The sequence below is a fragment of the Mytilinidion resinicola genome (genome assembly GCF_010093595.1).
Source record: "Mytilinidion resinicola strain CBS 304.34 unplaced genomic scaffold BDZ99scaffold_9, whole genome shotgun sequence".
NCBI lineage: Eukaryota > Fungi > Ascomycota > Dothideomycetes > Mytilinidiales > Mytilinidiaceae > Mytilinidion > Mytilinidion resinicola.
In genome coordinates this window covers 491,484-516,899 of record NW_022985445.1, presented here as the reverse complement: position 1 = coordinate 516,899, position 25,416 = coordinate 491,484, and the positions used below count along the sequence as shown (strand labels likewise).

Sequence of the window (25,416 nt, the reverse complement as noted above, 5' to 3'; positions counted from 1 at the left end):
GCGTTTCATCGCCTCGGCCCTTCCACTCCGCTGCAGCAATCTGCAAACCGATCTACACTATCCCTAGAATAGATCCATTGTATCCTGGATTCCAGCTTTCCTAGGTTCTTACAATATTATCCCCTGTGCCGGAATCTAACCATCCGCGAACATGGTGAACCCAATGACCACCGTCAAGATGGTCGCGTCGTAAGTCCCCATGTGCAATTCCATTCAGTCGTCATAGTGCTCTGCGATCTTCTCTATAGCCTTCCTCACTGACGTATCCGAGTGGCGTGATCATGTGTATTGGCGGTCCAGCATTGGTGATGTGGGTAACGCCGACAGAAGAAGAGCTATTCCTGGTCAGTACATGTCCTCTAGAAAGTCATTGCTAGATCAAAGTATTAATTTCTCCCTCAGAGATATAACCCAGAGCTCCAGAAACGCTCGTTGGAGAACCGCCGGGAGAAGCAGGAAGATTTTGACCAGTTCGTCACCAATCTGAAAGAATACTCCAAGTCAGACAAGCCTAGTATGTCCCCCCTTCTTCCTCTCAATACTTATATGTGTTAACTAACACGTCATTCAGTCTGGACAGTGCAAAAAGAGGCAGATGAGCAAAACCGCCGGAATGCCGCTGCGAAGTTGAGGACCGACCAGAGCGAACTCGCTGCTGAAGTGGAGAGAAGGCGCCAGGAGATTAGATCCAGCACTTCATGATTCATGCTGAAATGATTGCTTGTGTATCATAGTTTGTATCATAAACTTCGTCTTTTCCATTATGAGGTACAGTGCCTCGCCATAAGTCGGGGCACACTCGCTCGCCACTGTTTGAGGTGCTTCAGCACATTCTAAAACTTCCGATGATGATTAAAGGGTTTGAGAACTTGAATCAGAGAGGTTTTCACGCTTACAGTCGGCCTACTTGGCCGCTGTTTGTGGTGCTTCAGTACATCATACTTCTGTAACAGGTCAAAAGACAACGTGCCCAAACTTGGGTCCTAATACAGTATCTCATTGTTGTTTTTATAAACCACCACTGTCAACAACTACCTCCTTAATCCAGCGCCTACGCCAGGTACTTCTCAAACCACTCAATCCCCTGCCTCTCCGCCCGATCCATCGCCTCCTTATCCTTCTCATTCTGCCAATCCCCCCTCAGCGCAAACCCATGCACCTGCCCCTCATACACCTCCACCTCACTCACACTCCCCTTCTTCTCCAGCACCTCCTTAATCTGCCTCACGGCCTTCTCGTCCAGCATACTATCCTCGCTCCCACACGCCAAACTCAACGGCTGCACCACCCCCTCGAAATCCCCCGGCACAGCCACCAAGCTCGGATGACACGCATACGCCGCGTCCACCTTCACGGCGGGGTCCGTCGCGTGCGCCGCCAGGACCGCATACCGCCCGCCCCAGCAGAACCCAATCACGCCGACGCGGTCGGTGCCGGGGATCTTGCGCACCTCGCGGATGAAGCCGTCGATGATGGGCTTGGAGACAGCCTCGCGGTGTCTGACGAGCCAGGGGCCGAGCGTCACGCCGACCTTGGCCGTCGCGGCGGTCTTTTGCACGAGGGTCAGGTTCTCGCGCACGGCGAGAGGCGGCTCGATGTCTTGCAGGAGCTCGATGGGCAGGGAGTCGCCGTTGTGCACGTCGGGGATGTAGGCGGTGAAGCCGGCTTTGGCGTAGTTGTCGGCGAGGAGGCGGACGTTGGGGAATTCCCAGCCGAAGACTGGGGGGGAGGGTGGTTAGTAACGGGCTTTATCATGAAAGGGAGGGGGGCCTATACTGTCAACGAGGAAGATAATGCTTTTGGCGGGTGAGTTGGAGGAGGGCTCGGCGACGTAGGTTTGGAGACCGCCTATAGAAACAGGCTAAGAAGAAGTTCAATTGAGGTGGGGGAGGAGTAATATGTACCAATGGTCTCAACTCTGCCCGTAGGCTTACCCTCTTGCACTTTACCAGAGAGGCAGCATGAGCTCATTCCTACGCCCGTCGACATTTTGATATAGCAATTGAGATTGGTGCTATTAAAAATATCGTAGTCGATTATGAGCTGCAGGTGGGCGGATTCGAAAGCTTTAGAGTGCGAGTGTTGTTTAGGTTTAAGGTTGCTAGAGGAGGGGCACGTTGACGTATGTGTAGTGACCGGATATGTAGGGAATATTCCCGCGTCCCACAGTTTGAGCCTCCAGGCTCTCCAAGGTTAGTCCTGGGAGCCACAGAGCCGTTCAATTAGTGACAGCCCCGCAGCTTGTCCGTCAATGACTAGACTGTTGCGTCAAGACGAGTGACGGGGTTACCATGCGACTCCGCGGGACGACTATACTCGATTAATATCATTAGTGTATGGATGGTGAAAGGGACAGTCCGTGAGACATGACGTAATGCATATTTTTCGGAGATTTTCTATCGCAAGCCGAGGTTGTTCATTTGCGGAAAGACCTGTTCATGTATTGCTTCCCATATATTCGTAACAAAAATGAGACTGCGATTGCGTGGTATTTATATAGCTCACCTCCAACTCCGTCGCTATGCCCTATGGAAATCTGAACACGATACGGAAGCGCTTTACGATCAGCTCAAGGTTTCCCTGTGAGAAGGTTAGTTAAATTTTGGAAACCTGTCGAGATAACATGGAAGCACTCACATTTGACTTCCTCCCAACTAGCGTACTCATGGCGTAAACTAACTTGGACCCACTTTGTCGTGATGAGGGCCCAAATGCCTGCCCATGCGAATGGGATGGTCCAGCCAAGCTGTTGGAATTAGCGGCAGTGCTGGCCAGAGAAATTGAGAGTACTCACAACATATGCAACATCATGGTTGATAGTGAAAATAATGGCAGTCGTGGCGGCCGATATAAGGATGGCACCGAGCGCCCAGAAGAGCGTCAATCTATGCAACATCTGCCGGAACATATGACTGGCTTGGTATCGGAGGTTCAGGCGTTGGCGAAACTCGGTTCCTCCGGAGCCATCTACCGCACACACGTCTTCGATATAAGCGTATATGCCTGGTCGTAGAGGAGCACCCATGGGGAGGGATGATATCCTGCATGGAGCCCTCATGCCGAAAAAACGTGCGATGTCAATGATCAACATCTCGGTTCCGATCGCAAAGCACATCGTGGATACAGGCATGGCAAGGAGTCGAATTGGAGGGTGTGCTGGGACAGTGCCACTGCGAATCTGTCAGCGAAGTTCATCAATGCAATGTGACAGCATACGCAATCAATTCGATCATGACAAAAAACCACGCAACTGAGAGATTCCAGTGAAACCAGTCCAGCTGTCACGATGTTAGCAAGACCACAGTGCAGCCGAGTGAGTGCCGTACATAGAAGCGTTGAGCGCCAATCACTCGGCAGGTCGACCCTTTCTTCCATAGCCGGTAGAAACGTAGGAAATACTCGACGATTGAGACAGTACCTAGTGCCCCTGTGCTTATACTGAAGACTATCAAGATGTTAGCCGTTACGTTGAAGACCTGTGTGTATCCCATACGTACCGGCATTTGGCGACAAGCTTGTGCCGTACCACAGCCCGAAATATAGCGCGATTGGCATAGCGACGCAATCCAGCAAGATAAGGGTCCAAAATATAGCGATTGCCTTCTTCCGCGGACGCAGGGAGTAGTTTAGACCGGGTGGGCGCGTGAAGTCGAGGTCTGTATAGACGATTTGGTTATTTGGGAGATGGTTCCGAACTGAAGGGGCCCGGCTTCCGGCGGGAGTGTGTGAGGTCGAGGGATTCCCCGAATGAATTGCTGAGGTTGTTCCATGGTGAAGGGGGACGGTGTCGTCTTGCCCCGGCACCTGGAGAGTTGAGGCATGAGGCACGGCGTCAGCGTGGTCGACCGTCTCTGTTGTAGCCGGCGAAGTCATTGCGGCAGCATCAATGAAGAAGTAGCATGCACAAGGGGGGGCCTTGGACTAGACGACGAGCGTGTTGAAGAGTGTCGGATGGCGGCGGATGTAATGCCTGCGTGGACGTCGGACGGCAGTGGTGAGAGGAGGCAGCGGAAGAATACTGCAAGCGCAACAGTCAGCGCACGCGCGAGATGATGAATGCATACGACGAGGTGCCAGTTGGACACGGGATTGGATTAGATTAGCCTGGCGATGACGTCCGCCGTGATATGCCGGCTTTTCTGAGGCTTGGGGCCCAGCCGCCAAGCCGCCTCCACCTCTCTCCACCGTCACCTTTCACACTCCGCGCTGGGCCACCGGAATCCCTATCACTACCTGGACACCTTCACATGGACATGTAGCACACCATGCGCATTCTAGCAGCCATGCGCTCTGCCCTCCTCCTGCTTTCCGCTGCCGCAGTCGCCCTGGGGGTGCCGGCTCAGACTCAGACACCGCTGGCGCAGGCCGCAAGCAGCAACCACTCCTCTGTATCGAACCGCCTCTTCATCGAGTTGGAAGAGCTCGCGCGTGTCGTAGATATTTCCTATTGCGTTGGGACCACCGGCTTGGGCATCCAGAAGCCCTTTCAGTGCGCCAGCAGATGCGGCGAGTTTGAGAACTTTGAGCTGATCACAGTAGGCACCTCTCCAGCAGCTTTTACAATAGAACAAATGGCTGACACAGATATAGACGTGGAACACTGGCCCTCTCCTATCCGACTCCTGTGGCTATATTGCGGTATCACATCCTCCGTCGGCTCCTCGCATTCTTCTCGCTTTCCGGGGGACCTACTCCATCGCCAATACCATTATCGACCTCTCTACAATCCCTCAGGAATACGTGCCATATCCTGGAGACGATGACGACGGCACGGAAGATCCCGATTTTGTGGACCCTAAAATTTGGCCGGACGAAGACTCTCCTCCGCCGGCCGACCCTCCGAAGTGCACAAACTGCACAGTTCACACAGGGTTTTATACTTCTTGGTTGAACACGAGAAAGGAAATCCTACCCCACCTTACCGAGGCTATCAACAACTATCCCAACTACACCCTTACCCTTGTTGGGCATTCCCTTGGAGGTGCGGTCGCTGCCCTAGCTGGTCTGGATTTTGAAGCTCGTGGCTGGGACCCGCATGTCACGACATTTGGTGAACCCCGTGTTGGAAACAAGGAGTTTATGGAATACATAAACAACCGTTTTGATGTTGCGAATATCACTCCCACTCAGAACGATACTACCAGTAAATATCGGAGGGTGACCCATCAAGGAGATCCGGTACCGCTATTGCCCCTGGACGAATGGGGCTACAAAATGCACAGCGAGGAAATATTCATCAAAAAGTGGGAGCTACCGCCAACTGCCGAAGACATCCAGCACTGCAACGGAGACGAGGACCCCGCGTGTATTACGGGCGATGAGGCTGAGAATCCTTCTTGGGGTGTTCCTGCCAGATTCAAGCTTTGGCAGCTGTTCTTTGCGCACCGAGATTACTTCTGGAGGCTGGGCCTGTGTGTTCCGGGGGGCGATCCGAAGGACTGGTATCGCAAATATCCGCATCTTGGCGGTGATGACGAGACACCCGAGCTTTAATGCTTGAGCAATTGTGATTAACTTTTGGAATTCCAAACGGCGTCTGAGACCAAAATGAGTAATGGCTTTCCGATTTTGGCGTCTCCTGGGTTCTATTTGGGCGTTACAGCGCACGATATCCTTTCTGCATTCTTTTCCTATTCCTACTGCAGTACATAATTGTAAATATGGAACGCCGGGCATATAATCCAAAAGCCGCCGAGTACCTCAGTGGAGCGGATCTTCGGACCCCTATTGAAGCAGCCCTAAGCAGCGGCCAAGATGAGTGCATAGGCGAATGTCCTTCACTTTGTGTACAGTGAAGTTTTCCAGTTACTATGCCGTTCACAGTAGCATCAAAATGCTACGTACTAGCAGATGTAACCAGCGTATATTCCTACCCAACCCTATCATTCCTCAAGTTTCGCAACTTTTGATGGCGTTCTAACAGACTCTTCAATCAACTTGCTTCCCTCAAATACTCAAATCAGCTTCAACCGCAAACCAAAAGCTCCAAACACCATGGACTACGACCACTTCCTATCCAACGACCTCGCCGCCCTCGACACCACCACCCTCCCAGCCGACGACCAATTCTGCAGCATCTGCCGCCTCCCCTACGAACCCACCGGCTCCACCACCGACCCGGACGACATCGACCCCTCAAACCTCGCCTCCCTCCGCGAGCTCCCCTGGACCTCAACCTACGCGCACAGCGCCGCCGTGCAACTCCCCTGCACCCACAACTTCGACGCCGCGTGCCTGCACCAAGCCTTCGAAACCGGCAACTCAAACCGCTGCCCCCTGTGCCGGCGCGTGCTCTTCCGCCCGCCCTTTAGCATGCGCCTCGACGGCGCCGACCGCCCCATGGCGCTGCACGGCGAGCTGGCGGCCTTCAAGGCGCTGCCCACGCGGCTGTTTCTGAGGAGCAAGCGGTGGGGGGCGGGGTGTTGCCGCGAGACGATGACGGTGTACGCGCACAGCATGACCAGCCGGCTGCTCGAGATGATGGCGGAGGTCGCGGCGCGCCTTGAGCGAACGCCAGGGCCGAAGGCGTCGTGGACGCAGGCGGACAAGGACGTGGCGCGGCTGCTGCTGCGGCGCGCGATGGTGGTGCCGGAGGGGTTGGGGGCGGAGAGCCGCAGGGCGTTGAGGCAGACGGCGTGGTTGCCGCCATTTTGGAGGTTTCTGGCGGATGAGGATGTTTATAGGCAGTTTAATCGGTGGAGGAGTGTGCTAAGGCGGTTGAATGAGAGCGCGAAGGCGCCGTGGGAGTTGGGGGAGGCGTTGGATGAGGTTAGGCTGAGGCCGCTGTATGGGAAGCTCCCTGCGGATGGGTTTCATAGGTGGGCGGCTTTGACGACGAGGTTTTTTGTTAATTGGCATTTTGAGATGCAGTTGTTTACGGGTGAGGAGGTTTTGAGGTTGGCGAATTTGATGGCGCAGACGAGGGGGGCGGGGTCTTGGGGGGAGGAGGGGGCATATGGGGAGTTGTTGAGGTGGTATGCGTGTATATAGAGCGTTTTCCTGCCACTGTCAAAGAACGTCTGAGCTTAGTGTTGGAAATAGGAACAGGATGTAACTGTAGTGCTGTATTACTCGACCTTATGAAATGTCCGACAAAAGCAAATCCCGAATTATAGAATCCTGAAACCGAGACCTATCCCAAATCCGATTTACAAACCAATTACCCCAAATCCCACGCGCCATGCATCGGTGGTATCGAAACCCCAAAAATATGATATGAGAGAAAGAAAAAAGAGATTCGCAACAGTTCGACCGCCCAAAGCTCACTTCTTCCCCAAGCCCAAGATATCCTTCCCCTTCTCCAAAAAGCTCTTGCGTTCCTCACTACTGCCTCTTGCTATCCTCGCATTGTTCTCCCTCGCAACACGCGCCTCTTCTTCGCTCACGACAGCGACATTCGCAGCGCCGCCGCGACCATAGTGGTGGGGTCCTTCGGGCTCGCGCTTGACCGGGGCTTCTACGTCTTGAGCGAGTCTGGCTAGCTCGGGGTGGTTGGGGTCGTTTTTGGCAATGTTTCCCGAGCCGCCGCGGCCCGTGGTGTAGTGGTCGGACTTTAGGGTAGGGGTGGCAAGGTCGCTAGGGCTGTTGAAGCTTTCGCGGCGTTCTTTGCCGATGTTTCCTGGAAGGTTTGTGAGCGGTTTGCTCGCCGCGACCGGTTTAAGTGAACCAAAAACATACCAGCACCGCCTCGACCATGGGAGAAGGCACGGTCAGTAGGGCCCTGTCCGTCACTTGATGTTCGAAGAGCCATGTTTTGTTGTGTTGGAAGATGGGTATGAGAGAAGGATATGATTTATTGAAGCAGAGTTGAGTGTTGAGAATTCGAAGATGTAGAAATTACTGTCACCGTGAAGAAGATCTGGAAGAAGGCTGTCACTTATACCAGAAGAGGGGACAACGACGACAACAAATTGACAAAGAGCGGTAGAGAATGACGCGAGAAGCTCAGCATATGTACTTTCCCAGTCCCAAGGGTCACAGCAAGCTTTTACACCGCGACTACTCACGCAAAAATTCGCAACGTGCCACGAGGACCGCCTCTCTCTGCCCCTCGACGTGACCACCTTCGAGCGCGTCTGCCCAGACATGCCGTCGGTGAAGGCTCTGCTCCCCGGCTGAGGAATCACGTAGCGCTGTTTGATCATGCTGGAAGACCGTTGGCAAACCAGCGCTGCTTTCGGAGTTCTAATAACGTAAAAGTGCACCGGCTCCGTCTTGGAACGCGTCGCCGCCGGCGCTCCGAGCATATGGGAATTAGGCAATGCTTTCGAGCACGACATCTGGACTGGTCAGCGTGAGAGATGTTGTCATCTTGGGCTTCGGTGAGCTTGAAGGATCCATGCAGGAGAGAGTGCGGTGGAGCGGTGGTTATGCAAAACGATCTCGCAGAGATGACGGAAAAGGTCGAGGAATATCCAGGCGCTATTACACGAGTCAGTGACACAAATGTTTGGAAACACCATAAACCCCATTCATTCTGGGGTGGTTTGTCTACGAGGTATACACATTATTTGATGTGGCTTGAGGAAGATGTTAGAGAATGGTCTTCTCGCTTGTAACAATCTGGGGTAGATGCATGATTTACGTAAGGATACTTGGCTGCAGGAGAGCTCTCTTTCCATCTACCAATCTAATCACTTCAATTTCTTCGAATCGAGCACGTAAGAGTCTAGGTATCTACTTCACCACGGATTTCCGCTTTCCGTGTTTTGCTTGGGGTTTGAAATCTGTTCCAGATAGTAGGTGCTCTTCAAACTTGCATAAAGGCGTCAGTATACGTAGGGCGAGTAGCCAAAGGTGAACAACTCGAAATTCATTATCTTTTGCGCTAGTGGCAGTAGAAAAGTTGATAAGAACTGACGAGGGGATCACGTGTCGTCACGTGAGCCTTCAGATATCTACTCATTAGCATGCTTGGCACACCCATATCTTATCACTCACTTCATCATCACTCCAGACTTTCAAAAATAAAATATTTGCAAACATCAGTGTGTATCTATCTGCTTACATTCACGTGTCATTGCCAAGAGCCCCGCATTGGTGCCGATCTATCTGGTACAAAATCAAACAACTTCCAACGCCATTCTGATCCAGCAATCCTCCGACCGCAGCGTGCGGTCGTCCCAAGGCGCCGTGTCCTACCCATCCATCTATTCCCAAACAACTAAAAATACAGCTGCACAAAAGCATGCGCGAGATTGGACAAAACCTGGCCCAGACCAATACAGCGGTTGTCCGATCCAAATCCCTTTCTATAAAACCACCGGCCAGAATGCATCGCGGAACGCTTCAAATAAGGACAAAAGCCAGAGAAATGTCAAGATGGAGAACCGGAAATGTCGACAAAAGAGTTGCGTAAAAAAGAGTCGTAGTGGTGGGAGCGACGGGCGTTCGATCTGGAACAGCAACCGTGTCTTATGGACCACGATGCTACCAGATATTATGACGTATAAAGCACTGGAGTAGACGGAGTGCTTTGGTGGACCGTCATCTTGTTCGATGTGTTCAGTTGTTGTTGGTTATGACTGAGCAATCATCGACTCCCAGAGTGTGGAGATAAGCTCTGGAAGAATAACTGAAAGATATTAGGATTGTTTCAAGCTTGGGTACCTCCACGTGGAAGACTTACAGTAAGAGAGCGATCCTCTAAGTTCCATCTCGGGGTTGGGGTCCTCGGGATCTGCGGTGTAGGTTTGATGGGGAAGTGGTGAAACGCATCTGAAGATGCAAACTGGAGACGGTCTTGTTCGGCGCCCCTCCGTCCCTGGGCTGGGGGTCGCCGGCCTTCAGGTGGGAGGCGTTGGATAGCAATCGAGTCGACATAGTGCTTGAGTCGAAAGCGGAAGGGGCGTTTGCTAGTTTGGTATAAAGCAACGAGGATGCGGGTGAGGCGTAAGACTTTATGCAGGTAGCTTCAGGCTAAGTGTAGGCAGTGGTGATATGTTTGAATGGGCTGTGTGAGAAACTCAGGTTGGAAGTCAGGCCTCTCTATATACCTCCAGACGACATTGTGGTGGCCATGCTGCGATACAGAAGGCAGAGGAAGGCGGCCTCAAACAAGGCTACTTTTGACCTAAGAGGGCGCGCGCCACCGCTCAATGCTACAAAATTGAGCCTTACATTTCCCAGACAGCTGCCTTCTGGTTTTCAGGCCGGCCTGAAGCGGCGACTGGAAAGTGCTTCCGCCGGTGGGAATTCACTCGCGGACGCCTGATGGGGTATAGTGGGCCTCAGCCACTCGCCCTGACCTTGGAACAGTAGGGCTACAGGGCCAACGGTCAGTCATCGGGGGCCTTTGCGGCGAAATTCCCAGAGAACAACTTGCGACAACCTTCTAGAACCCAGGCGCATTGGGAAAGCTGAAACCGCTTCACACCGCGGCGGCCGAACAGGTCACCGCTGAAAGTGGGTGCCAGGCTTGTACTCGGGTCAAGTGGTCCAGCTTGTGGCTGGGTGGACAACTGGCGCTTGGCAAGAGAGCCTTGGAGCCTCAAATGGAGGCTTTACACCAGGCAGCGAACTGCTTGTGACCATTCAGTGCCCATCCAGCGTCCGCGTTAACGTGTCGACTGCGGCAGTGCAAAGCGGCGCATGAGAGGCTGTTGGCGAGGCGGTTTCTGCGCTCGCGGCGCCAACGCAGGTACGGGGCCCATCAACCAAACATTTCATCATTGATTATAAAGCCCCCTGCGCGCACCTCGGCCGGGAAGATGTTGACGGGGCTTGCGGTTTGAAGTGTGCGCGTGTGATAAACAACCCCGTCCCAGCTCGTCTGCGACGAAGATGAGCTCGATGACTCTTTCACCGGCTCAGCATCGCCAGCTTCCTGGCAGATAGATGGTTGCGTTGTCCCGCGCGCCCCCCACGAACGGCCTCACAGTTGCGCCCTCTCCAGGACTGTCGAGAAAGGCAAGGGAGTGGGATGGATGTCGGTGTGCGCCCTACATCGATTCCAGCTCCTGCCTTTCACCCTTCTCGCACGGCTACTATTCATCCCACCGACGAGGCAGCGCTGACGAACCCTTGTTCTCCATTCTCCAAACCTAGCCTCTGCGCGATTTGATGTTCGTTCAAAGTTCGCAGCAGAAATATAGGGCTGCAGTAAATCGCGCACTACGCTGGCGATCTGTGGAGCGAGGGGTCTATCAGAACGCCTTCAGATTCGGGCGCTGCGCAAAGAAGTTCGTTAGGAGGTCCCGTTGCCTCGCCCGTCTTCCCTCCATGATCCCAGAGGGCGTTGGGGCGCGGTGTGAAAGTGACACCCTCGTGTGGGGGAGAGGCGGAGCGAGGGCGGATGTGAGGCGCGTTGGAGATGGCCTTCGAGGGGGCCACGAAGGTACGCTAGGGCTTCTTACCGGTTCGTTGGCCTGCCCCTGGGCGGTGTGGCCTTCGAAAGGGTCGCAGAGATACGTGCCAGCAGTATCGCGCTGGTGTTGTGGTGTCGCCAAGTTAGAAGTTACAGTGAGGCTCCGCTACCAGCCTCCCATCCTAGCAGTGCATCTTGTACTCCGTATCCTCGGCTCGGCCAGATATAGAAAAGTTGACTCACCAGACAAAAATTATTCGGGGATTACCAGTCGGTCTTAGAGAACATGAAGGCCTCACAGCTTCAGCATGTGAAAGAGACTAAGATGGCAAGTAGTTGAACGACATGGATTTTGGGGACACCTGCATTGGTCGATGCTTCCCAGTACGATTGATCTCGGTAGTTAGTCGATCCAAGGTTTCCTTACATACAATCAATGCCGCTTCATGTTCAGCGATAACTTCATCCCGGGGCGATTGGCTAGCTGCAGCATCTGCCGCGGTTGGGCGATACTTGCTTTTCTCAACGGCCTTGTACGACGCGGCCGAACTTCACACAGCGGCCGACGTACAAATAAATGGCTTTTTCTGGTGTTGGTCTTAGTCGACATCTCTCATCGCCGCTTTTGGAGGAGGTTCATCAAGTCACCTTGGAGCTCGACTTGTCTTACCTTCAATACATTTTCAGAAATATAGACGGGATAGAAGCTCTTCGCTCTGGGCTATGTGGAAACTCGTTGAAGCACCTCAAGCAGTGGTAGACAGGTGCACCTAGAAGACAGCGCGGCTGATGAGTGTCCACAGAAAATGGTAGTCCACGAATCCATGAGATATATACACAGTCTTTCTGTGCCTGTGTATGCTTCGTTAGCACCGCGTGAGGTCCTCTAATATCCTATTGTTGTTTCTGAATTACTAAGTGTGGCAAACCTGATGGCTCTCTGGGCCACCTCAGACAGTGTGCCACTTTTCCTGCCTAGTGTGCCGATGCAGGAACCGCCTGTCAGGGATGAATGTGGGGACCGACTCGTCCAGCGTGGAGAAGTCTTACACATGTCACCAGATTCCTCATAAGGCGCCCGGAATCCTCAAAAAACCATCAAAGACGGAGGTTTATAGAGCAGGCACCTAGCGTCGGGCGGAAAGTGCCTATCACAAAATACATTAATTCCTGCTAGCGGAATCTGGAATTGCAAGAGCGCCCAACGGTCTGGATTGAAAACATCCATCGCGAGCCGAAGAGGGACGAGCCCCTCCCCAATCAATTGCACTAACCTGGCTTTCTACATAAACCCCAGCTGGTCCTCTTCGTTCTGTTTCCTACTGCATCTTCCCGTCTTATACCCGTGCGCCTGCCTCCCTCTTTGTCCCTTGCAAGATGCGTTTCTCTATCATCGCAGTCATCGCTGCACTGACCTCCTTGAGCACCGCGCAGAGCCTTCTAGATCAATTGCCCCAGTGCGCCGTAAGTAGACACTCTACACACTAGTATCGCAGCGTTTCAGCGCATGGTCTGATAGTTGTGATAGCGAACATGCGTGGGCCAGAACTTCGGCGGTTGCAAGACGCTTGACATCGCCTGCATATGCGGTAATTCAGACCTGATCTCGAACTTGTCCTGCTGCGTTTCTAAGAGCTGCGACGCCGACGATACCAAGAGTGAGTCCTCCCTGCTCCTGCTGAGTACCCTGATTCTGACCATTGTCCCTCTCTAGCAACCATTGAATTCGCGGCACAACTTTGCAAAACGTACAACATCATCGTTCCTTCAGTTGCCTCTTGCGCGTCCTCAGCTTCCGCCACGGGTACACCGTCTAGCACTGCTTCAGGAGCTAGCGCAAGCTCAGTAGCCAGCGCTTCCAGCGCGTCCAGCGCGGCCAGTGAATCCTCATCCGTTGCGGCCAAGATTTCCTCCGCGGCCTCCGCCGCGACAGCTTCTCCCGCATCTGCTACAGCCAGCAGCACAGGCATCGCTGCTGTCAACAACGTCGGAATGGGAGTTGGCATGGGTGCTGCCGTCGCGGGTCTCTTTGCCATGCTATAGCTTTGGTTCAAGCTGCTGGAGCATGACCTACATGGGAGGGTTGTGATTGGGCGTGGTATTCACGAAGTTATGGTTGCTATCGGGCGGTATTTACCCGTTTTAGCATTTTATTGAATTAGGAGAGCCTTCATCAAATCCAAGTTTCAAGCCCTGTAAAAACAAATTGAAACAAAATCTCGATATCAATATATCGAAATCGCCAAACGCGCATGAACCCTCGAAGTAAACTCAAACAAGGGTACTCCAGTTCACCCTCGCTTAAAGCTGCCGCCTCTCTGCCAACCGCCAACCACAGATTTCACCCCCGCTGACTGCTACTCTATCACAGCCTCCCAGCAATGCCAAACCTGCACTGATCCAAGCCGCTGGACGTGTTCTTCTTCCCCGCCGGCATGTCCAACCAGTCTCCCACCATGTCATCGTTCAAGAGAGCTCCCCTTTCCGGCGAGCACCCACGACAACATGTGCTGGCCTCATTACGAGCCACGCAAATTGTGGACTCAAAGCCAGTACTGCCCGCAGGTAGAGCGAAATGACCCGATGTTGCAATTGTCCTCTAACGCTTCTAGAACTTATCGCCACAATACTCGACTACCTCCCAATTCCCGACCTGTTCAGATTTGCCCGGACCTCACGCCGCATGCAGGAGATGGTATACGATGACACACGATGGATACAGCGACTGAAGAGTATGGGTTGTTGGAATGAAACGGAGGCGCGGCAGCGGTTCGAGGAAGCTATGAGGAGGAAGATCGAAGCCCAACGTGCGAAAGAGGCGGAGGAGGCGCGAAGGACGGGGGTAGGGTGGAACGGCAGTGTAAATGGGATTGCTGGCGGCGGAGTTGAGGAGCCAAAAAAAAGCATCACATTATTCGACGCCGGCTGGGAGGAAGAAAAGCAGCGGATGTCGCTCGACCGGCCCGCTGGAAGACCGCGGGCAAGTACTCTGGACCGTGGCTTCGATGCCATGACCCTCTCCCCCTCAGGAACGACGGCTCCCGGCCAGTCCTTCTCCCTGGATCCGAATTTGGCGTTAAAAGTTCTCTCGAAAGTCCGTTCAATCCGTGGTCACGCACGGCAGGAGTACGGTAAGATTTACGGAGCGCTGGCGCCCTACTACTTTGACCTTGCCAGGTCCAGAAGTCATACAGACCCGGTATTATTTCGAACTTATCGGGACCCGGAGCATCAAGCGCAAATGCTATCTCAGCTCAAAATATTTGCGAAGAGCGACTTCTCGCAAGGATGGTCTCGTCGAGAAGAGAAGCTAGAGTCGATGATAGGCATTTTTGAGAATGCCGTACTCCGGGAATTCGAACAAGGGTATGAATCCAACGACGTCGATGGGCGTATGAAGCGATATGCCCACGTTCTTGTCACGCTGAATGGCGGCACAGCTGGAATTGATAGCTTTATCCACAATCATCCTCTAATGATTGACAAGGAGAAACTAGGGAACCCGACCGACGGCTTGAAGGACACAGCACCCGGCCATATATCTCTGCAGCCCTCACATGACTTTTTCAAAGAACTCGCAACGTCTCTGAACGAGCAGGCCGAGATCATTGATCGCGTGTTTCCGCCCACTGTAGACGTTCTACTTCCTTTTCTGGACCGCGTTGGTGAGGACATCATTTCCGAATACGTCACGACGCTATTTGATGAGGCCCACGACACATCAATCGAGGTATATCTGAAGGCTGTCGCCGGGGTCTTCGGCCAAGGACTACAATTTGCGCACACGCTGAAGGGCACCAAAGGATCAAAAGCGAACTTCCAGGAAGAGGTCCTGCGGATTGTTTCTCGCAGTTTTGAGCCCCACGTTGATCTCTATCTATCGGAAGAGCTAGACTTCTTCAAACGTAAATCGGAATCGGAAGTCGAAGTATGGGAAAAGAGGCTCTCCGATGAGGAGCAGTCGACTGAATCCGCCTTCATGGCGAATGTCAATCGACAAGCCGTGAAACGAGATTTCCTTAGCTCATTCAGAAAGGTGGTCATGATGCCGGTGAACGTCGTCTCCACCATTCCGACTCCATTCGGAGCTAGCAAACCTGCAACAGCCCCCGCAATACCCAACGGCGATAGCCTGGAACCTCCCGCCTCGAGGTCAGGGACACCAGTTCCCGGGGAACGATCCGCGTCGCCAAGAATAGAGGCTCCAAGTACGGAGTTGGCGGCGAAGGCTGCCATCATGAACTCACGCCTTGAAGGCATCCGCTCACTTTTCAGCATTGAGGTAGCGCTCAATCTCATCCACATGGCCAAGTCAAGTCTGGAACGAGCAGCTATATTTGTCAAACTGGGCGGCCAGTCCGGAGAAGAGTCCCGAGAGCAATGTGAGAATATATTTATTAGCCTCTTGCAGATTCTAGGGCAGCGTCACATTAAAACAGGCTTCGACAAGGCTGTCAATCATCTGTCAGCATACAACCCACGTGAAGTTGCGGACCATGCTCAGCAAGGAGTCGAGCCATTGGTCACGTTTCTTGAATTGGTGAACGTGGGCGATCTGATCCAGCAGATGGTCGACGTATTCTACCTCCAGGAATTGGTGGCACCAAGGCTGACCGATCGAGACGACTTTCTCAGTGTGGCTGTCAAGGAAAAGAAGCGGTTCGAGCAGATGCTAGACGAGCGGGTCGCAGCAGGCCTTAACAAGGGTATCGATGTGCTTATGGACGAGGTGGAGTACATCTGCGCAACCACGCAACTACCCACCGATTTCAACCCCAGCCCAGGGACCGATGGGGTGGTGCACATGCAAGACATTGGACCCAGTCACACGGCAACCAAGATTGTGGACCTGGTCTCCTCGCACACGAGCATGCTAGTGGGTAGCACGGACAAAAACATGCTGGACGTCTTCAATCAGGAAGTCGGCCTACGTCTCTTCGCGGCGCTGTGCAAGCACCTGAAACGCCAGCGTATCAGCGTCGACGGTGCAATCAAGCTGATCAGGTATGTATAGCTCTAGCAATACTTCGAATAGATCAGGTCACTGACAAGCTGCAGCGACATGAATGCCTACCACACATATATCGCGACCCTGCGGAACAAGTCGCTTACGCAGTACTTCAGCGCGCTGCGGGAGCTCTCGCAGATCTATTTGATTTCACCCGAGCATGCGAAGGAGATTGCCACCATCATCGCCGACTCGGATCGCTACTATGGTATTTTTAGAGCTGAGGAAGTCTATGAATTTGCCGAGCGCCGGGCGGATTGGTTTGCGGTGAAGCGTGCAGTTGAGAGGGCCATGTACGGCTTTGGGTGCGCTGTAATGTGAGCCATGAGATTTTGGTGAAGAGACAGGTGAACAGATCATTTCTGCCTATGAGCACAGCTCAGCTGTTCTGCTATATACGTGGCGGAAATCGTGCAGGGTGTTCCATAGTGAAGTACCATCGCGGGCAAGGCGGGCCACCCCGCATAGCTCTCGTGTTATATAGCCAATCACATAGACATAGCATACAAATGCAAGAGGACGACATCAAAGCATATCCATAGCAACGAGCACAAGTTTGCTTTCCATATCCCGTTCATCACGAGTTCCTGCGTCTCTTCGACGGCGCCGGCTTCCCAGCCTCCTCCGCGGGTTTAGTGGAGATCGCGACGCTAGCTTCCTGCCGCACCTCAAGCCGAACATCTTCACCTCACTTGCACATCACCACTGCGCTGTCCAGCTCGCGCCCAATACTCTTCGTGAATCCGCCCTTCTTCTCAGCCCTCTGGGTACCTCCGCCGGCACCATCTCTTCTGCCCGACTTTCGCTTTTCAGCCCGCTTCGCTTGCGCCTCTGGCATCTGATATCCGCTTAAGCCCATCCAGCCAATCCTCTCACCACCGTCTCTTGCGCCTGATCTAGCTCTTAGATCGCCCAGTCTAGCTTGTAGTACTTACGCTTCCAGCCGTGCTTCTTGCTCTAGGCTCTAGTGCAGCTCGTTTTGCGCGAATAGCCCCAGGTCGACCTATACACAGTACATACACCCGACAACGGTTTCCAACATGGCCTGTAAGCTTCCTCTCCGTACCTATAGCTATATTGGACCTCATCGCTGATACCTCGTGCTTATAGCCCTACCGCCAGAAGTTGAGGCTTCTTACTCCGCCATTATTGATAGCATCCTTGCCAACAGCGATCTCAACACCATCTCCGCCAAACGCATTCGCAAAGGCCTCCAGGCGCAAGTCGACTATGACATTACCCATCAGAAGGTACACAAGGAGACTACATCACATATACAAGCATTTCTGACCTGGAATATAGGACCAAGTGACGCAGTTGATCATGTCCCGATTTGATAAATTCAACCACGAACAAACCCTCAAGACTCAACAGGAAGTTGTAGAGCCCCCAAAGCCAGCCCCCACTGCAGCAGTACCTCCAGCTACCAACGGCATCAAGGAAAAAGAGTCTCGCGACTCTTCAGACGTTGTCACACCTTCGGACCAATCCTCTCCCCAAAAGCGCGCGAAATCGGAGGAGGAATCGGAACTGTCTGAGGTGGAGCCCTCACCGCCAAAGAAGAAACACAAGAAGAGCAGCAAGATGGCTGAAGAGGATGACGCGACACTTGCGGCGCGGTTACAGGCTGAGGAGAACAGGCACGCTAGATCGACCCGCGGTGGGAACACTAAGAAGAGGGCGCCGGTGGTGAAGAAGAAGGACAAAGCTGCGAAGAAAAAGCAGAAGAGCGCGAGGAAGATCAACTCGGACGATGATAGTGAGGTTGAGTCTGGTGAAGGGGCTAAAAAGAAGGAAGTGAACCGGAACAGCGGCTTTCACGTAAGTCTGTTGCAACGTTGGAATAGAATCGGTTTACTGACACACCCAATAGAAGCCTATGAACCTCTCACCGGCGCTGTCGGAGTTGTTGGGCGAGACTAGTGTAAGTCACCGACACTCCAACATGCTTTACTCCTTCATCCGAACTACCGCTCTGCTTTGGAAGCAATCATTAGGCCAATTTGTCATTATACAGCAAGTGCTAATCAATCCCAGCTTTCTCGCCCCCAAACCGTCAAGAAGATCTGGGAATATGTCAAAGAGCGCGACCTGCAAGACCCCAGCGACAAGCGCCAAATACGTTGCGATAATGCAATGCGTGCCGTCTTCAAGCAGGACCGCGTGCACATGTTCACCATGAACAAGATTCTTAATCAGAATCTTTACGCCCAGGACGAGTGATCCTGTCGTGAAGCGGCAGGCACTCACTTTCGGATTGATGCGCTCGGGCGAACACTACATTAGGCGTTGATACCTTCAGCTGGCATCCGTCTTACCGGGTTAAAGCCTCACATTTATGAACACCCGCAAGCCTCGTTGCTTTGCCCGTCCGGTGGAGTACCTGTCCTAGCTGGGCGACTCTTTTTGTTTGCCTTTTGTTGCCTTCTTCTCTTTTGTCTGACTTTCAGCATGGCGATCTCGGGAGTTTGCGTGGCGTCGTTCTATCTATCTACATTATATCTTGATGTGAGTCCAGGCTAGGTAGTGCGAAGTAATACCCGACGCTCTTGCTGAAGGCATAATCCGCTAGCTTTTGCTTAGACTAACGTATCTTCGTCTCTTCTGAGATATGATATTTGATGGAACTTTTCTCACTCTCTGCTTTTCCTGTCGGGTTTCGTCTTTCGTGGGCTTTTTTCTTCTGGTTATGATCAGTGGCGCGAACTCACACCGGTGCTATTTGCACGGTTCTGCGATGGGGCCAGAGTTTGAGCAACGCAACGAAATTCGGAAGAATGATGATGGTAAGCCACACGATATGGAGTAAATGGCAAGTAGATGAAATTTAGGAGGTGAAAGATATAAAAATGGGGATGTGGGAAGTTGGTAGGTAGTAAACTAAGGTATCCTACACCTAGGAGCCGTCTACACCTAGGGGCCGTCTATCTAGTCGCTTATGCGGTCACGCTTTCCTCTTGCTCGTGGTGCTACTGCTCAAGAACGAAATGATTCAAGACCTAGAAGAATGAACTGCGCTCTTTTTAGAGTATGGTCCTTTCAGACCCTAGGTCGGGTGCGTGGATATATGAGAGATCACGAGCCCTGGCCCCTACGACTCAAATTCGGATTGGATCTAGCGGCATTTCGATCGCGCTCACATCGATGCTCTCCGATCTCCTCTCCCCTCTTCAAAAACCGCGATATAAACTCGCATAGGTACATTTAAACACTGACACCAAACCTCCTTCACACCAATCGCCACCATAGCCCGTTTGATATCCCTCTCCGCACACCACCACTCTTCCACGCCGCGGTCACGGACACCCGATCACAGCCGGCTTGTAAAGCCCAAAGGCGCATGCCATTCCGCACCATTCTTTGCTACAACACGGCCATATTGTATGAGTTTGCAGTACTGGTACAGGGGGTCTGTAGGCAAAGACTTACTTAGACTCGTTGCTGTTGCCCCCGAATTTGCTGCTGATGCAGTCGCTGGCGCAGTCGACTTTCTGGAGCTGTGGTGCTGCGGTGGTGAGGCTGAGGAGGCCGGCGAGGGTCAGGAAGAGGAGGGTGGAGAGGTGCATTTTGGGGAGTCTGGGAGTGGTTGAGTGAGGGATGATGTTGGGGAGAGTTGAAGGAGTGAGTTGGTTTGGACGGTTGGGTGTTTTCAAGGAGCTCTGATAGCTTTTATACGTACGCACTCGCGGACTGTTGAGGGAGGATGGCCGATCGGAATAGGAAGACGTTGGTGGGCGAGATTTGGTCGGTCCTCCTTCGCATCCTTCTCTACAGCAGGGTGGATACTAAACTCGGTTCTGAGGCAGCGCAAGAGTGTTCAAAGCTATAGTTTCAATCCTCAGAAGATCCGTGCAGACTCCATCTAAATGTCAATGTGTTCCAGGCGGGAAAGTTCCAGGGATCTGGGAACGATGGAGTAGTTTACGGACACGGACTTTTGCAACGCCGCGCCCGAAAAGCCTCTTCAGATTTGCATTCTAAAACTATGAAACTGACCGTATGGCATGTGGATATTTCTTTAGCCTGTAGCCTTAGTTCCTTAAGATTCCTACCGCCAACTCGCTTCACAGGCGCCGCGAGTCCTGCGTCCTGGATGGAAATGGTGTGGTTGAGTGGCAGCCGATCATTTACAGTACTACTGTGAGGGCTCGGGACTGTTCATCCAGCTAGTTGCTTGAATAGCAGCTCGAGGTGCTTGTGCGGGTGTGGAGGTGTCTCGGCGGGTGAGCTGGGCGCGAGATAGAATGACGGACCTGTGGTCGTAGAAAAAAGGATGTGTGTAGTATTGGCAATGGTAGGTGAGAGCTTGTAGTTGGCAAGAAAGGCGTGGAGACTGCACCCCCGGGGACCGGCAGGGTCGCCAATGAGTCAGGCAGGGCTAGTGTGGTGAGTAGGCTGGACGGCGGTCGACGGGCTACATATCGACGTCTGAGGAGAAACCCAGTTTGGTGAACACAGTTTGGTAAAAAGCTACTGAGACAGTTAAGGTATTGAATGGAATGGAAGTTTTTAGCAAGCATCAAGAAGATATGGGTGCCGTTCAGTTTCACGTAAGAGGTTCCTAGTGTTGGTTTATTCACCGTCAAGTTATTATGGCTGTCTGTAAGTAAGACCTCTCAAGCACACACCCACGGGCATTTGACTCAGTGTAATCCGTGTGCTGCTGGGTCTTGCTTTTGCTTTTCTGCTATACTTTTAGTAGCCCGGGGATCGAATCGCGGGAATGTGTTTTGGGCTTTTTGCTGCGTTCATTGATGATGTTCCATCTCTTTTCTTTTAAGATCTATAGTCTTAAAGCCTCTAATCCAAGTCTATTCACCAGCCTTGTTCACGCGGAATTGTCTCCCTGGCCCTTGCGCTATCGGGCTATTAGCTATCAAGCACCTCCAAATGAGTTTAACTATACTGACTGATCTTGGGAAGATCAAGCCTAGACGGCGGAATAATGGCGTAGTCGAAAATGGTATTGAGGGGCGCGGGCACGGCGTGGATGAAGCCTTCAGGGGTTTGCGTGCCGACGATGCCCGCGAGGAGCAAGAATGCTGGAACGATCAGCATCCCACGTACCAAAGTAAGTGCTTTTGACACTTCTAGATTCAGTGGAGACCGGCTCTGAAGGAGGTTTGAAGTGAAAATAAGAGCGCGGTGGCTCGGTGCTAGTTGCTAATGTTATAATCTAAATAGCATAAATTTGAGGGCACAACAAGGTATAGTCCAATGGTTGGCCAAGAGGTAATAGCAATCATACAATCTGGTATATAGTATTACTAACGGTGTTTTTTGAAGGAGATAGGGAACACGAAGTCCCTCCCCTTTCGCCCGAGCCTTGTTCAACAGCGGTGATGCTTAGTGTCTAATTATATGCTTGCGACGTCTGGCTAATACGCATATTTTGATGCGCTAGAAGACTGGGTGATGGAAACAGTGTAGAAAGGAAAAAGAGAGGTATAGGATGAGAATTAAAAGGACGATCTCAGAATGTAAGTAGTGTAGTGTCTCTGGATTAGTAGACGTGTAAACAGACTTAACTCTACATGCCGTGATAGAAGCCTACGTACGCTTGTCCACCGCTACTTGGAGTACTTCAGCTCAAGGTCAAAAATCTATACCAAGTGTACATCAGAGTATTTCATCAAACTAATAACTCCACGGCTAGCTACCTTAAAGAGGGATTTATACGAACGTCGCCTCGCTAATCTCAATTCTCTAAAAGCATACGAGACCCCCCAGGCAGCTATAAGCTAGTATATGTGGGCTTGCGTCACGGCTTCGGGGGTGATGAGTTTGCTCAGATTAATGATGGATGTTGGCTAGAGAGTGAATTGGGAGTGAATGAAGCGAGGAGGTGGCTTATCGATAGTGGAGGGATGCCAAGAGTTCTGGGATCTCAAAATCGACCGCGCACTATGCCGCCAGAGTCGACGACGACAAAGACGAGAAAAACCACGCCGTCGCCCTCGCACACCTCACCAACTTCTCCACGACGCCGCTTTCACCATGCCGGCGCCTACCACTACTCTGCTCATCGAGGGTACCTTCGAGGAGCTCGTCGAGGAACTCGCGACATACATCGACAATTTGAAAAAGGCACACGGCGACGAGGACTCCAACATCCAGGCCGAATGCACTGCGCTATTAGCAGAGAACAAGAAGGACGATGTACTGAAGAAGCTGGTGACGGGCAGTGCGACCCTGAACGAGGCCCCGGAGAAGGGTGAGTTCCGCATATCATGTCTGATCCAAATCCCAACCTCTGACATGACTGTTGTACAGAATTCATAGCCGCCTACAACCTCCTCGTCCACCTAACACGGCAATCGCCAAATCTGAACATGTTCCTCCCCCGCGTGTGTCAGAACCTCTCCGCTCCAGTCCGGTCCTCGCCAGCCAACGGCGCGGGCCTCGCCCTCTCCATCCTCAGCACTGTCTTCAACACCCTGCAGCCAGACAATGATAACCGGTACCATGTCTTTCTCGCCATTCTGAGCGTTGTTCGACGGAGCGCCAACTTCGAGACTCTCCGCCCACAATTGAAGCATCTCGACCAGTGGCTAGCGGCTTGGGACATGGATGAGGAGGACCAGCGGAAACTTTACCTCGCCATCGTGGAAGTGGCTACCGTTGCGGGCGAAGAGGAACATGCCTACCAATACCTCGTTAGGGCGCTACGGACGATTCCCTCTGACGAACTGTCCACCCCAGAATCGCAACAGCTCTCCCTACGCGCGCTCAAATCCGCCCTCACCCACCCAACCCACTTCGACTTCCAGGATCTTACTGCCCTAGACACCATCCAAGCCCTCCGCAACTCCCACCCCATCTATTTCCAGCTCCTCGAGATCTTCACCGCCGACCTATTGGACGACTTCAATGACTTCAAGGACGAGCACGACGGCTGGATCGAGGAGCAGGAGTTGGATGCTGACGCTTTGAACCGGAAGATGCGCCTCCTGACACTCGCTTCAATTGCTGCAAGCACTGGCCAAACACGATCTCTTCCTTACGCTCATATCGCCAAGGCACTCCAGATCCCATCCTCGGACGTCGAAATGTGGGTCATCGATGTGATCCGGGCCGGCCTCGTTGAGGGTAAGCTGTCTCAGCTCACCCAGACCTTCCTTATCCACCGCAGCACATACCGTGTGTTTGGCGAGAACCAGTGGCGCGAGGTCGCATCCCGGCTAGACATGTGGCGGAACAGCTTAGTCGGTGTGCTGCAGGTCATCCAGATGGAGAAGGCGAGTTTCATTCAGATGAAGGATGCAGAGAACAAGGAAATCGAGGCGAAGCTTAATGGTGCGACGAGTGGCAGGGCAGGCGGTTTCTCGAGGTTGAGGAAAGAGGAGCCAGAGTTGGAGTAAGGAAGCCTTTTTACTTTCTTTCTTTCTTTCCTTCTTATTTTGCGCGATGAAATGAAGTCAGTAGGCTAAAAGATCGGGCGCCGGTGGGTTAGGCGGGCTTGGGTTGCATCTCTCGGGTGTCGGTTCGATGAAGGGCTGGTACGAACATTCAAGAGGTACGGTTACATGACGTATATCTCATGTGCCCAAAGCCATAGAACTGAAATCAGTCGAAAGTGTCTCTCTACTTGCAATCATCCTTAAGAGCGCTAAAGTCTTCGCGGCTGTAGTGCTTTGCATTGGTTTGCGGTAGGCCTCTACATCCGGTGATGAACGGTCGAAGCTCTCCTAGACGGTCACGAAGAGAAAGTGGTAGATGGCATGCTTTCGAAGCATGGTGATTTGCATTGATATTCAGTAGCTCTCTGCACACCTTCAGAGCCCTTTAGGGGCCTCCCGGAGGTTGGCATCCCAGAAAGAAGATGAATTCAAATAACACTGTTTCAATAACTCCATAGGCTAAAAAAAATTACTACGAATAAAGCAATCATGCCTTAGGCTTCATCCCTTTAGCAAAAAACACTGTGCTCTCCATTTTCTTGCCTCCAAACTCCATATGCACCTTTTCTTCCAAAACACTCATCTCAAACCCCACCAAGCCCGCCTCCTCAAAGAACGCCCTCACGCCCGCCTCATCAAACGCAAACACCTTGATTGCCGCACGCATGCCGCTAGGCAAGTCCGCAGGCTCGTGTGAATGATACCCATGATGGTGCGAGTGGCCGAGATGATGGTGGCCGTGAGCATGTTCACCAATACCTTCCACGTTCGTGTGCAAGACATCTGTGTCCGACCCCTGGAGGAAGTCGCTGATGACGAGCACGCCGCCCGGCTTCAGCCGCTCGGCCAGGCGCTTGGTGCAGAGCACGACGTCGTCGAACTGGTGATAACCGGCGCTGACGACCGCGAGGTCGAAGTTGAAGTACTCTGGCCCTGAGAGCGCTGTGGAGGGCTCGGCGGCGAATAGGTCGCCGACGACAGCGGAGACCTGGGATTTTGGAAAACCGGATGAAGTGGCGCGCTCGTTGTAGGCGGCGACCATGTTGGGAGAGATGTCGATGCCGATTGTGGTTGTTACGTAGGGGCCTAGTGCCTGGGGAGGTCAGTAAGTGAACAGGAAATGTGTGCGTGACATAATGGACTTACTCGAGAGACCATGCCGGTTCCACAAGCATAGTCAAGAAGACGGACGGTCTTGTCAGAGTTGGCGGTGCCTTCATCGAGGAAGTCTACCCCAATCCAGTCACGGCGAGATCGAAAGGCTTTGGCCAGCTGTTCGCCTATCTTTTTGGCCCAGGGCTTGCCGTCATACATTTCGGCCAAACTGCTGTTAGACGGTAAGATTTTGTCGGCATAAGAAAGTAGATGGCTTTCTTACTCGAAGTATTTTCGGTTGGCTTCTGCGAAAGCCATCTTCAGTCAATCGTAGAGGAGTGGCAAAGTGAGAGTTGATGTGTAGACTGTGCGTTGGAACCTTGATGTATTGAAGTCGTACTGAAACAACGGTATCTTTATACACAGCGCAAAATGCCTCCTCGCGTAGCGTTTAGTGCGCTGGTAGTGGAAGTCGCCGAGCATCCATGCTCGGAGACATTCCATGGAACGCTCCCGCCATGTTCCTCTTCAGGAGTGATATCAGTACTGTCGTCAAATCGGAAACTTTTGTAAACCATCGGGCAAAGACCTCGCGCAACCATGGCAGA

General features: G+C 52.7%; 12 protein-coding genes across 12 annotated transcripts; 8 read left to right on the top strand and 4 right to left on the bottom strand.

Moving 5' to 3' along the window:
- Positions 1–89: 89 nt before the first annotated feature.
- Positions 90–984, top strand: BDZ99DRAFT_462631 (CBP4-domain-containing protein). Its single transcript, XM_033719892.1, has 3 exons — positions 90–344; positions 403–514; positions 572–984. Exons 1-3 carry the CDS (start codon positions 282–284, stop codon positions 700–702), a joined length of 306 nt encoding a protein of 101 aa, XP_033576979.1. The 5' UTR covers positions 90–281; the 3' UTR covers positions 703–984.
- On the bottom strand, positions 573–2,374 carry BDZ99DRAFT_301589 (alpha/beta-hydrolase). Its single transcript, XM_033714201.1, has 4 exons — positions 2,367–2,374; positions 1,905–2,310; positions 1,777–1,848; positions 573–1,719 (listed from the first exon to the last, which is right to left on the bottom strand). Exons 2-4 carry the CDS (start codon positions 1,987–1,989, stop codon positions 1,052–1,054), a joined length of 825 nt encoding a protein of 274 aa, XP_033576978.1. The 5' UTR covers positions 1,990–2,310; positions 2,367–2,374; the 3' UTR covers positions 573–1,051.
- Positions 2,375–2,488: 114 nt separating this feature from the next.
- On the bottom strand, positions 2,489–4,068 carry BDZ99DRAFT_416056 (uncharacterized protein). The gene is made up of 5 exons (XM_033716777.1): positions 3,498–4,068; positions 3,327–3,445; positions 3,217–3,278; positions 2,795–3,170; positions 2,489–2,746 (listed from the first exon to the last, which is right to left on the bottom strand). Exons 1-5 carry the CDS (start codon positions 3,871–3,873, stop codon positions 2,570–2,572), a joined length of 1,110 nt encoding a protein of 369 aa, XP_033576977.1. The 5' UTR covers positions 3,874–4,068; the 3' UTR covers positions 2,489–2,569.
- Positions 4,069–4,283: 215 nt separating this feature from the next.
- On the top strand, positions 4,284–5,493 carry BDZ99DRAFT_387643 (alpha/beta-hydrolase; the record flags this gene model as incomplete). The annotated part of the gene is made up of 2 exons (XM_033715527.1): positions 4,284–4,535; positions 4,591–5,493. The coding sequence occupies 2 exons, from the start codon at positions 4,284–4,286 to the stop codon at positions 5,491–5,493; spliced, it is 1,155 nt and encodes a 384-aa protein (XP_033576976.1).
- A 501-nt stretch (positions 5,494–5,994) lies between these two features.
- Positions 5,995–6,990, top strand: BDZ99DRAFT_520103 (uncharacterized protein; the record flags this gene model as incomplete). The annotated part of the gene is made up of 1 exon (XM_033725491.1): positions 5,995–6,990. The coding sequence occupies one exon, from the start codon at positions 5,995–5,997 to the stop codon at positions 6,988–6,990; it is 996 nt and encodes a 331-aa protein (XP_033576975.1).
- Positions 6,991–7,071: 81 nt separating this feature from the next.
- Positions 7,072–8,095, bottom strand: BDZ99DRAFT_462626 (uncharacterized protein). The gene is made up of 2 exons (XM_033719891.1): positions 7,678–8,095; positions 7,072–7,618 (listed from the first exon to the last, which is right to left on the bottom strand). The coding sequence occupies exons 1-2, from the start codon at positions 7,748–7,750 to the stop codon at positions 7,263–7,265; spliced, it is 429 nt and encodes a 142-aa protein (XP_033576974.1). The 5' UTR covers positions 7,751–8,095; the 3' UTR covers positions 7,072–7,262.
- A 2,828-nt stretch (positions 8,096–10,923) lies between these two features.
- Positions 10,924–11,668, top strand: BDZ99DRAFT_301470 (uncharacterized protein). Its single transcript, XM_033714200.1, has one exon. It carries the CDS (start codon positions 11,062–11,064, stop codon positions 11,584–11,586), a length of 525 nt encoding a protein of 174 aa, XP_033576973.1. The 5' UTR covers positions 10,924–11,061; the 3' UTR covers positions 11,587–11,668.
- Positions 11,669–12,582: 914 nt separating this feature from the next.
- Positions 12,583–13,453, top strand: BDZ99DRAFT_301459 (uncharacterized protein). The gene is made up of 3 exons (XM_033714199.1): positions 12,583–12,769; positions 12,834–12,963; positions 13,020–13,453. The coding sequence occupies exons 1-3, from the start codon at positions 12,683–12,685 to the stop codon at positions 13,346–13,348; spliced, it is 546 nt and encodes a 181-aa protein (XP_033576972.1). The 5' UTR covers positions 12,583–12,682; the 3' UTR covers positions 13,349–13,453.
- Positions 13,454–14,510: 1,057 nt separating this feature from the next.
- Positions 14,511–16,849, top strand: BDZ99DRAFT_462621 (uncharacterized protein; the record flags this gene model as incomplete). The annotated part of the gene is made up of 2 exons (XM_033719890.1): positions 14,511–16,309; positions 16,364–16,849. Coding segments are annotated over exons 1-2 (2,029 nt in total), but the record flags the coding sequence as incomplete, so codon positions are not given.
- A 414-nt stretch (positions 16,850–17,263) lies between these two features.
- BDZ99DRAFT_301429 (SWIB-domain-containing protein) lies at positions 17,264–18,894 on the top strand. The gene is made up of 5 exons (XM_033714198.1): positions 17,264–17,360; positions 17,424–17,563; positions 17,616–18,134; positions 18,187–18,237; positions 18,351–18,894. Exons 1-5 carry the CDS (start codon positions 17,354–17,356, stop codon positions 18,534–18,536), a joined length of 903 nt encoding a protein of 300 aa, XP_033576970.1. The 5' UTR covers positions 17,264–17,353; the 3' UTR covers positions 18,537–18,894.
- Positions 18,895–22,243: 3,349 nt separating this feature from the next.
- On the top strand, positions 22,244–24,129 carry BDZ99DRAFT_462619 (eukaryotic translation initiation factor 3 subunit M). The gene is made up of 2 exons (XM_033719889.1): positions 22,244–22,527; positions 22,587–24,129. Exons 1-2 carry the CDS (start codon positions 22,311–22,313, stop codon positions 23,672–23,674), a joined length of 1,305 nt encoding a protein of 434 aa, XP_033576969.1. The 5' UTR covers positions 22,244–22,310; the 3' UTR covers positions 23,675–24,129.
- On the bottom strand, positions 23,938–25,273 carry BDZ99DRAFT_301397 (S-adenosyl-L-methionine-dependent methyltransferase). The gene is made up of 3 exons (XM_033714197.1): positions 25,092–25,273; positions 24,860–25,040; positions 23,938–24,806 (listed from the first exon to the last, which is right to left on the bottom strand). Exons 1-3 carry the CDS (start codon positions 25,124–25,126, stop codon positions 24,201–24,203), a joined length of 822 nt encoding a protein of 273 aa, XP_033576968.1. The 5' UTR covers positions 25,127–25,273; the 3' UTR covers positions 23,938–24,200.
- Between the last annotated feature and the right edge of the window lie 143 nt (positions 25,274–25,416).